Here is a 14,199-nt window from a genome sequence, read left to right as displayed (position 1 = left end):
AGCCAAAACACACACACGTACACACTCAGACTTCCTCTTTCCTAATTATTGGGGTGGCCATCAAAGGTGACTTGAAAGGCTGTAACTTAGTCCCCAAGTATAAGACCAAATATAGTGTTCTGGTTAATGAAGAGTGCTGCCAAATAAATGAGCAAAGTAAAACTATGAAAAGGGTAGCTCTGTTACGCAATGAACTTTTAAATAAATGTATATTTAACGGAATATCGTGGTGATTCTTCATTTGCCATTCATGAGAAATGTATATATAAACGTATGAAAGAGCTTTGATATCATAGTCGGACTAATGAAGAACTACTTCTCATGCAGAACTCTGCAGAATTAACCTTGAGGTTTCATCAAAGACTGAGGTAGTGAAAGCCTGAATGCTTTCTAATGACAGAAACACATGGAGATGCACAGTAAATGGTTCGATGTAAATCTAATTTCTTTTTCTATCATCCTTTGGCTTACCATTTCTTACTTCTTTTCAATGCTTTTGTATAATGTTACCTGTCCCTAAAGAGATGCGTGTCACGGATATGTAGGTACTGTATATATCTCAATATAGGTGGAGCAATATCAATGGCTGGTGATCCCTTGACAATTTAGTTTAACTTTTAATAATAAATATTAAAAAATGTTATACAGATGTTATTTAGTTATTTTAAGTATGTTTATACCAATGAAAATTCAACAAGACGTCTTTAAAAATGAGCCACTCTGGATTTGAATGTTTATTTTTAAAAACTAATTTTAATACTAACAATATAATTTGAATAAGAAATTTAAATGGTCAGTTTTTGTTTTAATGTTAAACATTTCAATGTAAAATAATAATATAAACAATATGCACATATGAGATCCTAAAGCGTCTTAATGCTTTTAAAATAACTGTATTAAGTCAAACAGCAAGCTCCTTTCTTTTGAATTTCTGTATTCCTGAAGAGGCATCTCTTAGCTTTGCGGTTATAAAAGGGACTCAAGAGACTTGATCATTGCCTTCAATTTTGTTGAAGGAACAGTGAAAAGAGAGCGCTGATAGGGGACCAAAAAAAATGCACTTAGAGCATTGCTCAACACAGAACATCAACAACATTGCAAAACAAAGATTTCCAAGAAAGCAGCCTATTTTACTGCATACAAGAATGTTTGTACTATGTTTTCCTTGTAAAGCTTCTGTAATCACATCCCATCTTCATTCTTTAACTTGCAATATACACATAAACATTATTGCACCACCATACAGATACAATCCTGTCTATCACATAACTATTAAATCAACACTAATTATGCTCCTTGTAGAGGAGAAGAATTTACAGCCTATTCGTATTATGAACTTCTCAAAGTTTTTTTTTAAACTTCCTCTACAACAGGGGTCCCCAACCCCAGGCTGTAGTACACTACTGGTCCGTGGCCTGTTAGGACCTGGGCCATGCAAGAGATGGGCGAGCGAAACTTCATCTTACATGTGCGGGATCTATGTTGCACATGAAATCATCCCCCTCCCCCCCCGGGTCCATGGAAACCCCTTTCTTCCACAAAACCAGTCCCTGGGTCCAGAAAGGTGGGGAACCGCTGCTCCGTATGAATGGATATTGAAAAATATTCTAACAAAGATTAAGTATATTCCATTAACCACATTTAACATAAATTCAGTATACCTTGTCTGAGATGGTATAACTTCTCCTGCTTGAGCAGGGGGCTGGACTAGAAGACCTCCAAGGTCCCTTCCAGCTATTCTATTCTATTCTATTCTATTCTATTCTATTCTATTCTATTCTATTCTATTCTATTCTAATTATCATCCATAACCTCCATCTCGGGATTGACTTGCAAGTGTAAATTGTATAGTTTAAACATCTGGGTTAACTAATGAATTTTATTGAACTAGAAAACTTGCAGCATCCTCTGTGTTATTTTGGCTGATCTTAAAAATGTGTCAATGATTGAAAGGCTTTGAATATCCATTTTACAGTTTATGTTCGCCTCCCCTGTGTGGCTCTTTTCATATATTCTATCACTGCATTATTAAAATGATTCGGGGGGGGGACTTCTGGGAAAAATTCTTTTCTTTTAGTGTTTTTGTAAATATTGTGCTCATCTATATTAACAGCCTCAAGGAATTTAAGAGTTAACATATTTCATTATCCATGGTATAGTTAAATATCTTATTGGAGCCACTGTACTTTGCCTGCTGTACTTTGCCTGTCACAAAAGCAAGATGTCTTCATGCTTTTTTATTTACTTCCTTTTTTATGAATGACTATATAACTGTTTTTTAGTGATGGCTACTCTAAGGGAAATACCAAAGCAAGCAATACAACAATATACAGTAACATACTGGTACAAATTACAATACCTTTTCAAGTATTCCAAGAATCCTTTCTTTTTCACCTCCATTCTTTGCTCTGATCTGTTCTGTGAAATTGGCATATGTCTCTCTTGTTTATAGTTCTCTGCATTTTTTGTCCTGTTAATTTCTGTATGTTGTCCTATTAATAAGTAAGAAGTAGGAAAACTGTATGAAAGACATTTTCTAAAGAATGTGTGTAGGGTCAACAATGCCTTGCTAGTTTGTACAACTTAGTGATTTGATAACCAGAGGGAAAAGAGGGGTTTATACTTATGGGATGCTCCCTCCAAGGATCTTTTTCCAGAAATTGTTCTGATTTCTTTTCTCTAACAGAAGCTGCTTCTACAATTGTAAATGGGTAATGCAATTTTACATTACACAATTTTACAGGGCATTACCATAGTCGTGATCCTTTCGTAATTTATATTAGTTGTCACAAATCTATATACAAACATTCTTTAAAATTTTATATAGTCTTCTATTTCCCTTTGAGGAAGGAAAATAAGTGTGTAAACCCTTATACTTTAACAAATTGAACTCAGGCAACATTGTGCTGATTTAGAGCTGAACTCAGCCAAACATTTAGATTAATCTCCTCAGTAATTTGATGTACTATTCCATTGTTTTTAATCCTTTATATCATTTTACTGAGTAATTTAGTAGGTTGGACTTAGAGATTTTGATCTGACCAAAGTCATCCCATGAGCTACATGAGAAGGACTTTAATCCAATGATCCCAGATTCCCCCAGTATTCTAAACCACCCTGCCGTGCTGGTTTTAAATAATAAATAATAAGGGTTTTCACAAGGCTTAGCATTAATTATTACAATTAAGATTGGGACTCAGTTAAAATAAGTTCCCAGTGTTTATGGCGGTCCTGCATCTTTGTAGTTACCTAAAACCTTTACATTATAACCATTGGTGGAGATGACAGAGCTACAGCATGAATACTTGGTTTCTTCTGACTGATTCTGAGGGGGGGAAAAAAATCAAGATTTTAATATTTTTCTCTAATACGGATACAACCACAATTTTATACTGTTCTTATATCCTCTTTTTTTACAGTCTGTTTTTCATAGAAGTTTATGTATACATTGCAATTGTGACTAATAAGGAAAAATGTTGAATTCATGTGTAAAGAGAAAAGACTGAAGTGAGAACATACAGGAACCATAATGGTGGGGTAGTTAGAATACAGCATTGCAGGCTAAGTCTGCCCACAGGCTGGTGTTCATTCCTGATGGGGCTCAAGGTTGACAAAGCCTTCCATCCTTCTGAGATTGGTAAAATGAGAAGCCAGATTATCGCTGACATTATAAAACATCTAGAGATGCTGTAAAGCATTTTTGGGCAGTATATAAGTGCTACTGCTACCATTATATAGTTGCAGGCAATCCTTTACTCGGGTTGCATCTTCAGGAAATCTCGTTATGTACTCACAGTAAGATCACGAGATAAATGAAGGGGGAGAAACACACTAGAATATGTTAGAAATTGCTAGTACAGAAATCATTTTCTGATGAAAGGTGATGTTTCTATAAATATCAATGTTCACAGACCAACTCTGGATTTATGCAATTCTGCAGTACCTTCATTGGATATGTCACATCTTTTTGAAGTCCTGTGCTACCAAATTCAGCATTTGGCTGGCTTGTATTCATAAAAATTGCATTTTCAGCCAAATTTCTGTAAAAGACAGAAATTATTACTCAATTACTCAACAAATTATGGAAAAGAACTAAATACGCAGAAAAGAATTGTAAGCATCCGTTTAGAATTCCTTTTATAAAATGTATATTTGCCAAATCAAAATTTGCAAAACAATGTTTCTTCTGAGATAATTACCTGACAACTAAGTATACGTTCTCATCATGAGTGTTCATTTTAAGCATTCAAAAGACACTTTAAGTACAGTATTCTTGAGGATCTTTCTGTTTCATGATCATTTTGCTGTACATTAAATATGAATTCGCTACTTCGAACTGGTCTTTGGTGTCTCAGTTTGTTGTTGTTCTCATACCTTTCCAGCTTTTCATTTCACTTTATTGTGTGTGTTCCATATTATTAATAGGTTACATATACTTTAAGTATTTTCAGGCAGAACTGAATGCATCTTGAATTCATCTTGAATTTTGAACCTAACACTGAATCTTGAATCTATATTGATAGTTGCTTGACTAGGTGCCATCAAGAACAACTTTAACAGTCAGTGTAAAACCTAATCCTAAATCAACAGTTGCTGCCCTTCTTGGAGTTGAAAATATGTCATAGCTTGGCATTTCAATTTTACTTTTTTTTTTTTTTTGCTAAAACAAGTCAAGAATTGTGGAATTCTACTTTGTTGATAGCTTGTATAATGGTTTTTAAAATTAAATTAACATGTAGCATTTATAATAACTATGTTTTGTTCAGTGACTATTTTAGTTTAATCTGTCCCATGCAATAATAATTCTTTTAAAACTTTAATACATTTACTCAGTTTATCACAGCCAGAATTCTTATTAGGATGAGAAATATGAACTTACCACCTCAAATGAAATAACGTGCATTTGAAGGAAATGTAAAACAGCATAATTTCTCTGAATAAAATGGTATCTTTTTATTTCCTTTGAACCATGATAAAAGTATTTATATTATGCACTGAATTTCCTTTCTTAAATTAAGCATTTGAATGTATGTCATGGTACAGCATGTCTTCTGAACTTCTAGTCCCACCTACTATATAGATGCAGGTTATGCTGTCTCTTATCTAACCATTGCCAGGCAGCATTTCTTGGCCAGTCTCCCAAGGCCTTTCCCATATACCATTATAGAAGGGAATTAGAGGGGTGTGTTTATGTGATGAAATAAACTTATTAACCTCTTGAACTCTTGATACCTGAGGTAATATTCTTTCCCGCTATTAATAATTGGGCCTGCTCCTGGAGTCAGCAATTCCTCATACATACTTCCATTAAAGTTTGAGGCTCTGATGTGGGATTGACTTAATTAAGTCACATCTATTAACTCCCTACACCTATTTTACTCTAAGAGTTAGAAAAACAATTCTCCTAAAGATGCTTTAGTTTAGCAGCCTAGCATAGCCATTAAATAGATCTATTATGAGTTTTAAAAACCATTTCAAGAGTGAATAGGATACAAAAAACATGTCACCAACCTGTTCACATAGTGCTGTGTATGTGAAGTTTCTAATATGTCTTCCAGTCTTCTCTGTTTGGTAGCTGTTTCTATGTCCATGTTCTCCCTAAATTTATTTCTCTTTTTGGTCTTTAAAGATGCAATATATTGTCAAATGTATTAATTACAAATAAAGTATATTTTGGAAAATAACAACAACCTGCCTAGTACTATGCTAGCAGATAACAAATTTCATCCTAGTGGGTGTTATTTGTTTAGTACAATAAAAATGAAATGATTAAAAAATAAAAACAAATTTAATACATTTTAATTTGGCTCTTTATTGTCATTCTAACTAATACTATTCTTCAATCATGTCTAGATTCTTGGAGACTGCCTGGACAAATCTTTGCAGTTTTCTTGGCAAGGTTTTGCAGAAATGGTTTGCCATTGCCTTATTCCTAGGGTTAAAAGTAAGTGACTGGCAGGGTTTCCAGTTGGCTTTGTATTCAAGGCAAGACTCACAGCCTCAAAGTTTCTAGTCTGATACCTTAACCTTAACAGGCATGAATTCTGCAAGGCTTCAAAAAATAACAATCCTTATTTTTTATTGAAAAGGAACAAAGGCCTTTTGGTTTGAAAGGCAGATTTGGCATTTGAATAGGGTCTGAAGTCTATATTTCCATCATGGCTAATGTCAGACAAGAAAGTAACAAGTCAGAATAAAATTAAATTTGATTCAATATAATGTGTTATATCTATTAATAAAATAATCATATTAAACCCATTTGTTTTATTTCCAATATATTCAATTATCTATTTCTGCCATATAAAAGTTATAATTTTAGCCATAGTTACAATTTGGCAGAAATTTGTAGACAATTTTAGAAATCCACCTAACACTTTCAGCATCTCTGATGTAGTGAATTTATTTCCAAGTAAAGTCATAATCTAGATACATGTATAAACCCTTTCTTCTCCCTGTTTTATTTAGCAATAGCAATAGCATTTAGACTTATGTACCATCTCATCGTGCTTTATAGCCCTCTCTAATTCTTTTACAGAGTCAGCATATTGCTCCCAACAATCTGGGTCCTCATTTTACCCACCTCAGAAGAATGAAAGGCTGAGTCAACCTTGAGCCTTGTGAGATTCGAACTGCCAAATTGCAGGCAGCCAGCAGTCAGCTGAAGTAGTCTGCAGTACTGCATTCTAACCACTGCGCCACCACAACTTTAGATATAAATTTAGATATGAATTCCAATGGGCACTCATAATCTTTTTTTTAAAATCATCTTATTTTTCAAACATTAGGAGGCAATACTCACGGAGTTACAGAAATCCCTATATTCTCCTTCATCTAAAATATACAAAACACTTGAAGATAAAATCAGCAATAGATTAACAAATTTATACATAAAATATGACACATATGAGCTGTAAAAATATGAAGAACAAAAACTGTTACTAAATATCCTTTAGACTCCCCCTAGAAAAAAGATAATATTTATACCTTAGAAATGACTGAAAATTTCAATAACTTTTATTCATAATGCACTCCTTAAAAATTAAGTTTCATTCTAAGTTCTAAGAACATTCTCAGATGAATATGAATACTATCAAGCTAAAATTTGTCTTGCATACATACGGGGGAAATGTTTGAATAAAGATGTGTTTATATTACAGAATCAAATTTCTATATTGATGTTTTAAATTTTCCTTTATTTTATAATAAAATGAATTTTAGAGGTTATTTTCTGGATTTGCAGGATATCTTATACACTTCATTGTTTAAGATATCCTGCAAATCCAGAAAATAACCTCTAAAATTCATTTTATTATAAAATGAATCATAAATATGACAGATTATCATAGAGTAAAATAATTAATTATATTGGAAACTTAATTTAAAAATCTTGCATCATGAAAAATACTGGTGCCAAAAGAATATTAATGGGGGTTGAATGACCAATTACAATTTCCTGAATTCTTCTGGGGAAATCCATTGCAATAAATGCAAATACTTATTCATGTATTCATAATGAATACATTCGCTATATAGTAATACTTTTTGAGATTGAAGAACTAATTTGCTATGTGATTCTGTTTTTCCCCAGTATGATCTACAGAACGAACTGGGTAGGGTAGGACACAAAATTCAGATTCAATAAGTTGTGTCAGGCTTAAGAACAGAAGATAGTTTCAGTAGAAATTTATTGTCTTGCTATGATGAAAAGCCCAGATTTGAGATTGTAATCTGTCCTATGAGAAAGAGGAATTGTTAATGCAAGTCATTTTAATGTCAGTTGACATGCATAGAAAATACAGTAGTATGATATATAACATTACTTATTCTCACATAAACAAATCTTCAGCATTTTTATAGTCCTGGAATATTGAATATGCTGGAGGCAATTTTCTAAAATTTCTTTGAACTTACCTTCACATTTATTTTGCTTGCTGGAATTTAATTCAACATAAATAGTGCACACAAATGGATAAGGAGTAAGAAATTCATCACCATGCATAAACTTCAAATCTGACACTCTTTCCCACTTATGTAAATCTGAATAGCATTCTTAAGATGCAATAAACTCAGTAAAAGGAATAATATGAAAAGCATACAATTATTGTTAGTACTCTATATTCAACTGGTAGCAAAATATACCAGTTATTTTGCCCCATGATAGCAAAAATAAAATGACAATGCCTGCCATTAATATAAAGTAGACAGAAAATTAATATTTGCATGTCCTCATTATTCTGCCTTACAAAAACTACTGAAGCCCACCTTATTTATTCGCTGTAAGAGCATTTCAGATAACTAAAGAAAACCAGAATCTGCTGTGTGGGTAATTTAGAGAAGTAATTGAAGAATGACACACTTTAATTTTTTAACTTATGAATTCGCCAAGTAAGCAAGTCTCATTTCTAGTTTCCACTCTTTCAACACTATTCCTGTTATCTTATTCCAATGGTGATTGCAAGCACCATGTACTACAACTTTTGGAGCTTGTTTTTCAAGTCAGTGTTACTAGTAGTTAATTCTGGTATAACAGTTAGGGATGGGAAAAGAACAAAATAAGAAAGGAAGTCAAGATTATTGCTACCGCAGAAGCAACATTTAGGTCTCTTTCTCACAGTTGAGGTGAAATGCTATTCCCCAATCTTTTAAGCTGGCACAAAACAAGCTAATTAATAATATTAACCTACTGTCAACTGCTATTCTGTCATCCTAACCAGAACACCTGTTTATTTATTAATAAGCATCAAAGCGTAACTCTTCTTAATATGGAATGGGCATGAAGGTCTGACTCAGGATGGATGCTTCAAGCATTTTCTTTCCAGCTTATGTATACCTTCTGTATAGCACAGGACCAGTTCCTTTCAAAATAGCACTAATCTGATTTAAAAAAATCTAGCACTCTGTGAAATATCAAACAATTACTATGGAAAATACCATTCAGATATTATGCAGGCATATGCCTCTAGTCTTCCCTGAAGACCAAGTCAAATTGATTATGAAGAGAAGACGCATAGTCTAGATGGAAGAGGTCATGTTCCAAATTGCTTAAATTAGACCTCAGGACATGGGAGAATCCCAACCCTAGGACACATCAGCAAACAAATGTTCAGAGAAGGGTGCCAGATCATATCCATAGGACAAAATATCCATAGGAGAGGGAAAATACCACTGTTAAACAGGAAAAGCAAACAATGGCTTTAAAAAGATTGCCTCAGATATCAATTAGGGAAGGGGCTAAGACAATATTATGAGGATATACGGGGGGAAGTATTTGTGGAATAAAAGAGAAATTATGAAGAAATTTTGAATAGATAGAAAGTTGGCATTTTTAGATAACTTCAGTGACCATAGGAGATAGTTTTAATGGGCATATATAGATCATCTGAATGTCATTTCCACTATATTTTTACCTTAACTCAAAGTTACCTTAACTCAAAGTATTCATGGCAAACGCTTCAAACCAAAAAACTATATTCGTACTCTATTATAAAAATACCTTATTATCTATTAAAAGGGCTACGTGTCTTTAAACTGATCATATTTACACTTACTAATCAAATTATATTCCATTTGGCCAAAACTTATTCTTTTTCCTTCTCTGTACTCTGATATGTCTCATCAATGTTGATTGCTTGCTGAGATAAATAACTCTTTTATCTGTTGATATTATTTATCTTTGTTCCCAATGTAACTACTATAATATATCATCACAGAAATTTGTAATGTTTCCAGGTTTTTTGGATTAAAACTGTTAGCATTCCTAGTACATAGTACTGAGTACCTTAACAATACCATCAAGGGTTTTCACCTCTGGATTGTGGGAAGAGTCACATATGTAGTCCTGGTGTCAGACTGGTTGTACAAATCCCATATTCAAATTATTGCACACCAATAAAAGGATACATGGAAATATGATCAAGTGTTCAGTTGTAAAAGGGCATAAATTATCAAGGTTTCCAAGTACTACTCGAATAGCATTCTGAAAGATTTAAAGAGAGATGTGAAACATTATTAATGCTTGTAAATTTATGATAATTAAACGGACTTGTCTAGAGAGTTCCTACAAAATTGTTCTTACACTTTAGTTTAAGTCTAATAATTGCCAATAGATCATCATTCTTCTTTCTTCTCCAAAACCAGAAGGATACTCTTAACACTAACAGAGTTAAAAAGTTCAACAAACTAGATACTTACCTCTGTAAAATTGGTAAAATAAGGGAATGCATAAGTGCACAATCGCACCTACCGTCCCTGTCCTATTGTCCCCATTTATTCGTACCTATTTCCTGTATTCTTACTCATGTTTACACTTAAGTGTATTATCTTGTAAGCGATTGAAAAATCAAATAAATAAATAAATAAATACTACATATTAGATACATCTCATATTACATACTGACCATACTAATACTCTCTGAACTATGAACATATTAAATATTTCTCTGAAGTAGGTAACTTATTTTACCAAAAATTATAGTGATACATTAAATCTAGTTGGATCTTTATCAATAAGACAATAACTAAGAGATACTAATGCAGCATTTGTGTACCATACCTGGCTTGACACAGATATTTCCAAGAGTGATTTGTAAGTTATGATTACTTATTTAAAAACAAACAAATAGCTATTCAAAGAAATTGCAGAAAATAAGATGCAAATATGGTCATTGTGTCATTGCCCATATCAAGAAATTTTCTGCAGTAAGTTTCATGGACTACAGAATCATTTTTTGAGTAACTCCTCCCAATGAACTCCCAAAAACTTTAAGAATCAGCATGATTTGAATAAAACTAATCTTTACTAATTTCCCAAAGCAAAAAGGATTAAATTTAAATTCCACATTCACCACCTGATACTTTTTGATATAAACAAATATTTATTTCATATCTCACCTGTAGCTCCTTACTGACAATGTTTTCATCAAGGTTACTATTAATGCTGTGAAAAAAATGTAACAGAAGATAACTGCAGAAATCAAGAGAAATTGAATAAGTATTCAAACTGTCCTTAGTTCAGATGAAACATCCACAGTTCCCTTTGGGTATATGTATAATGCACATTTATTGCTACAGTTACATGGCTGTTTATGCATTAATTTGTAAAATTATGAATTAATTAATTCATATTTTTTTCCAGCATAAACTCAAGGAAGTTATTAGAAGTTTTCCTCTTTTTGATTTACATTAGTCAATTACTTATTCTAGATAAATTTTGGGTGAAAAAGTTGCTGGCCAGATTAAAAAATGTATATTCAGAATTAAAAAATATTAGATAGAATGATGGCTGAGTAGGATAACAGATGTGTTGTAAAGTTATACTTCTCTGTATTTTTTGCTAGTGCAATCTGGGCAATACAGGTATGAAAACCATACTACTGAATATCTGTACTTACATTATTTCAGTAATTCTTATGCACCATATGTAGCAAGCAAATGTAGTTATCCCACATCACAGATGGAGGAATGAAATTGAAAGGATAACTTACCTAATGCTATAGAGTTCAGAAACAAAACTGGAATCAGAGATTTCCAGGTATACCTATTCTCTTCAACCTAAACAGAGCCTAAATATGCATCATTATTTAAAATATAATTCCTGAATTTTACATATTTGTCCTTTTTAGTTTCTGAAACAATATTTTATTTCTGCTTTGTGACTGACAAATTTGAAGAATTTTAATAGAACTATCACACTTACCTAATTGTTTTGCCATATTTGATCTTAAATTTGTATACATTCACACCAGCATGAAAAAACCTTGTCTCAGGCATTGGATATGTAAAAGATTTCAAAGATGTATATTCTAAAGCCCAACCTGCTAATAAATAAATAATAAGAAACAATTTTTACTTCATTTTAAATCTGATGTTATTCATAGACAAAAAAAACCCTAACATGATCAGATTTGGTTTTTTAAAAAATTCTATGGTACTGTTTTATGTGTATAACAAAGATTAAAATATTTTAATATTTTATTAAATATTAACTATTATATAGTATTACATTCTCATTCATACATAGCTCGCAAGAACTGCTGCTTTTAAACATTTCCTAAAGATGTTCTTACTTCTTTTCTAATTCTTTTTATAAGTGAATGATATGAAAAGAAAACTAAGCTGATCTATATTCTCAAACTATTGCTGGCAGGTCCAGGATCAACAAAGGCAATTGTGTTATCTTGGATTTTAAGCCAGCAGTGTGCTCAGAAGATAAGTACTAAATATTAAGTCACACTGCAATTTATGCATAAGCTGAAATGCTGCAGAATGCTGACTAAACTTTAATTTACTAAGAACCTCATCTAAGCTTTTGGTGTTTACATAAACAATAATCCAATATTTGATACTATAATAAAAAACAAGATATTTTAGAGCACAAAATATTTGCAGTTATTTTTCCAAAACAACTAAAAACTAAAAAGGTCTCTTTCACTAAAATACTATATTATAGCAATTTGAGCACTTGCACAGGGACTGGAGCAAGGAAATATATTACTATATATTTAGCAGTCTATGATTTAAACTGTCACAAATAAAATATTTTAGCTCTCATGAATTTTATCAGTCTGATTTATATACCAAACAAGAGAAGTAATTCATAAAAGTCTGCATTTTCCTTATAACTGTACATGTAGTCCGTGACTTACAACAGTTCATTTAGTGATCATTCAAAGTTATAACGGCTCTGAAAAAGTGACTTATGACCATTTTTCACACTTATGACCATTGCGGAATCCCTATGGTCACATGATCCAAATTCAGACGCTTGGCAACTGGTTTATATTTATAATGGCTTCAGTTTTCCAGAGTCATGGGATCAGCTTTTGCGATCTTCTGACAAGCAAAGTCAATGGGGAAGCCAGATTCACTTAACAACCACTTTATTAACTTAACAAATGCAATGATTCACTTAGCAACTGTGGCAAGAAAAGTTGTAAAATGGAGCAAACTCACTTAACACATGTTTCACTTAACAACAACAATTTGGGGCTCAATTGTGGTCGTAACTCAAGGACTACCTGTATAAGAGGAGGCAACAGATTTCAAGGGCTAAAATTGCTATGCCATGCAGAATTCACAAAAACTCCCGATACTTTTGCTTTTTTACGGGGCTTCTGTACCTGAATAAAATATACAGCTACTTTCAGGAAATTAACAACTTTTATAGAAGCTACACAGTTTTTTTCAGGCTTGTGAGGTGGAAAAAAAAGATATTTTAATAATAGGAGAAATGTGCTTGATTCAGGTGGGGTCCAAGTTAAATTTGAAGCGTGCAACCAGCCCCACTGCGTACTCTACAATCTTTAGAAGTCAGGAAACATATCTTAGTATCAGCAGAAAGGAAATAACACTGACTTTTCTCCTTTGAGAACTGCCAAGCCCAGAACTGCTTAACACACCTTACAATTGCATGCAAGGGCAAAGGAACATGCAATTGTCTTGCCACGGATAAACTGATGCCGTGAGATAAACATATCCAAGAAAATTATGAAACCAGATTCTTTTTTGCCCCTTGGCATCTATTCATGCCTGATGCAGAGAAACTTTGTCCAAGTGCTGCTACACCTACTTAAAAGTGTTCTCTTATATCAATACTTTAAATATTGTAAATGTATCCTCCTGTTTATGTCACATGAATCCTGCCTGAACCTTCCAAACCTGTCTCAGGTACAGGGTCCCAGAGTCCATCTCTGACATCACCATACTTAAGGAAGAAAGGTTATTTTTCATTCAATGACATTGACCTCTGCCACAGGTTTTTTAACTCACCACCAACTACACAGAATATTCTTTGGGAGAGTACTGTTTGACATTAACTAAACTGTAGATTATTTTATGCATTAGTGCTGCTTTATCTTTCTGGAAGAAATTCAGGAGTTAAGTCAACAGTTCAGTGATAAAACATAACACCTCTGTGCTTAGCTGGAGGACTAATCAAGGGCAAGGCTGCCCTCTTCTGGAAACTACAATCTTTACTCTTATTCTCCAGAACAGCACTTGAAACACTAGAGCAGTGGTGGCTAACCTTTTTGGGCTCCTGTGCCAAAAATTGTGTGTGGTTAGCGTGCACGCACTTGTGTGCCAGCACCCAGAATGCAATGCACCCCGCATACACCCTGCGCATGCACGCGCAATCCCCCCCCCACGCCAACCCCCTTACCTCACAGCTGATTTTTCGGCTGGTTTGAGGCCTTTTTTGGC

The 14,199-nt window shown here is 33.3% G+C and overlaps 1 protein-coding gene across 1 annotated transcript; it reads right to left on the bottom strand.

Moving 5' to 3' along the window:
• Window positions 1-798: 798 nt before the first annotated feature.
• Window positions 799-11,796, bottom strand: MAJIN (membrane anchored junction protein). The gene is made up of 9 exons (XM_087918862.1): window positions 11,696-11,796; window positions 10,891-10,936; window positions 9,901-9,976; window positions 7,821-8,037; window positions 5,512-5,625; window positions 3,944-4,040; window positions 3,250-3,325; window positions 2,360-2,492; window positions 799-1,035 (listed from the first exon to the last, which is right to left on the bottom strand). Exons 1-9 carry the CDS (start codon window positions 11,767-11,769, stop codon window positions 1,002-1,004), a joined length of 867 nt encoding a protein of 288 aa, XP_087774988.1. The 5' UTR covers window positions 11,770-11,796; the 3' UTR covers window positions 799-1,001.
• Window positions 11,797-14,199: the final 2,403 nt, after the last annotated feature.

Source organism: Pseudonaja textilis, unplaced genomic scaffold (genome assembly GCF_049901715.1).
Source record: "Pseudonaja textilis isolate UNSWEBS1 unplaced genomic scaffold, rPseTex1.2 PTEXCTG90, whole genome shotgun sequence".
Lineage (NCBI taxonomy): Eukaryota > Metazoa > Chordata > Lepidosauria > Squamata > Elapidae > Pseudonaja > Pseudonaja textilis.
This window is presented reverse-complemented; position numbering and strand designations above follow the sequence as displayed.

Coding starts and splice junctions, on each gene's coding strand:
- MAJIN (XM_087918862.1), bottom strand. CDS start 11,769: ATGCCTGAGACAAGGTTTTTTCATGCTGGTGTGAATGTATACAAATTT. Junction 10,937..11,695: donor AAATATGGCAAAACAATTAG/GTAAGTGTGATA, acceptor TTTTTTTCACAG/CATTAATAGTAACCTTGATG. Junction 4,041..5,511: donor ACACAGCACTATGTGAACAG/GTTGGTGACATG, acceptor TGTCTTTTACAG/AAATTTGGCTGAAAATGCAA.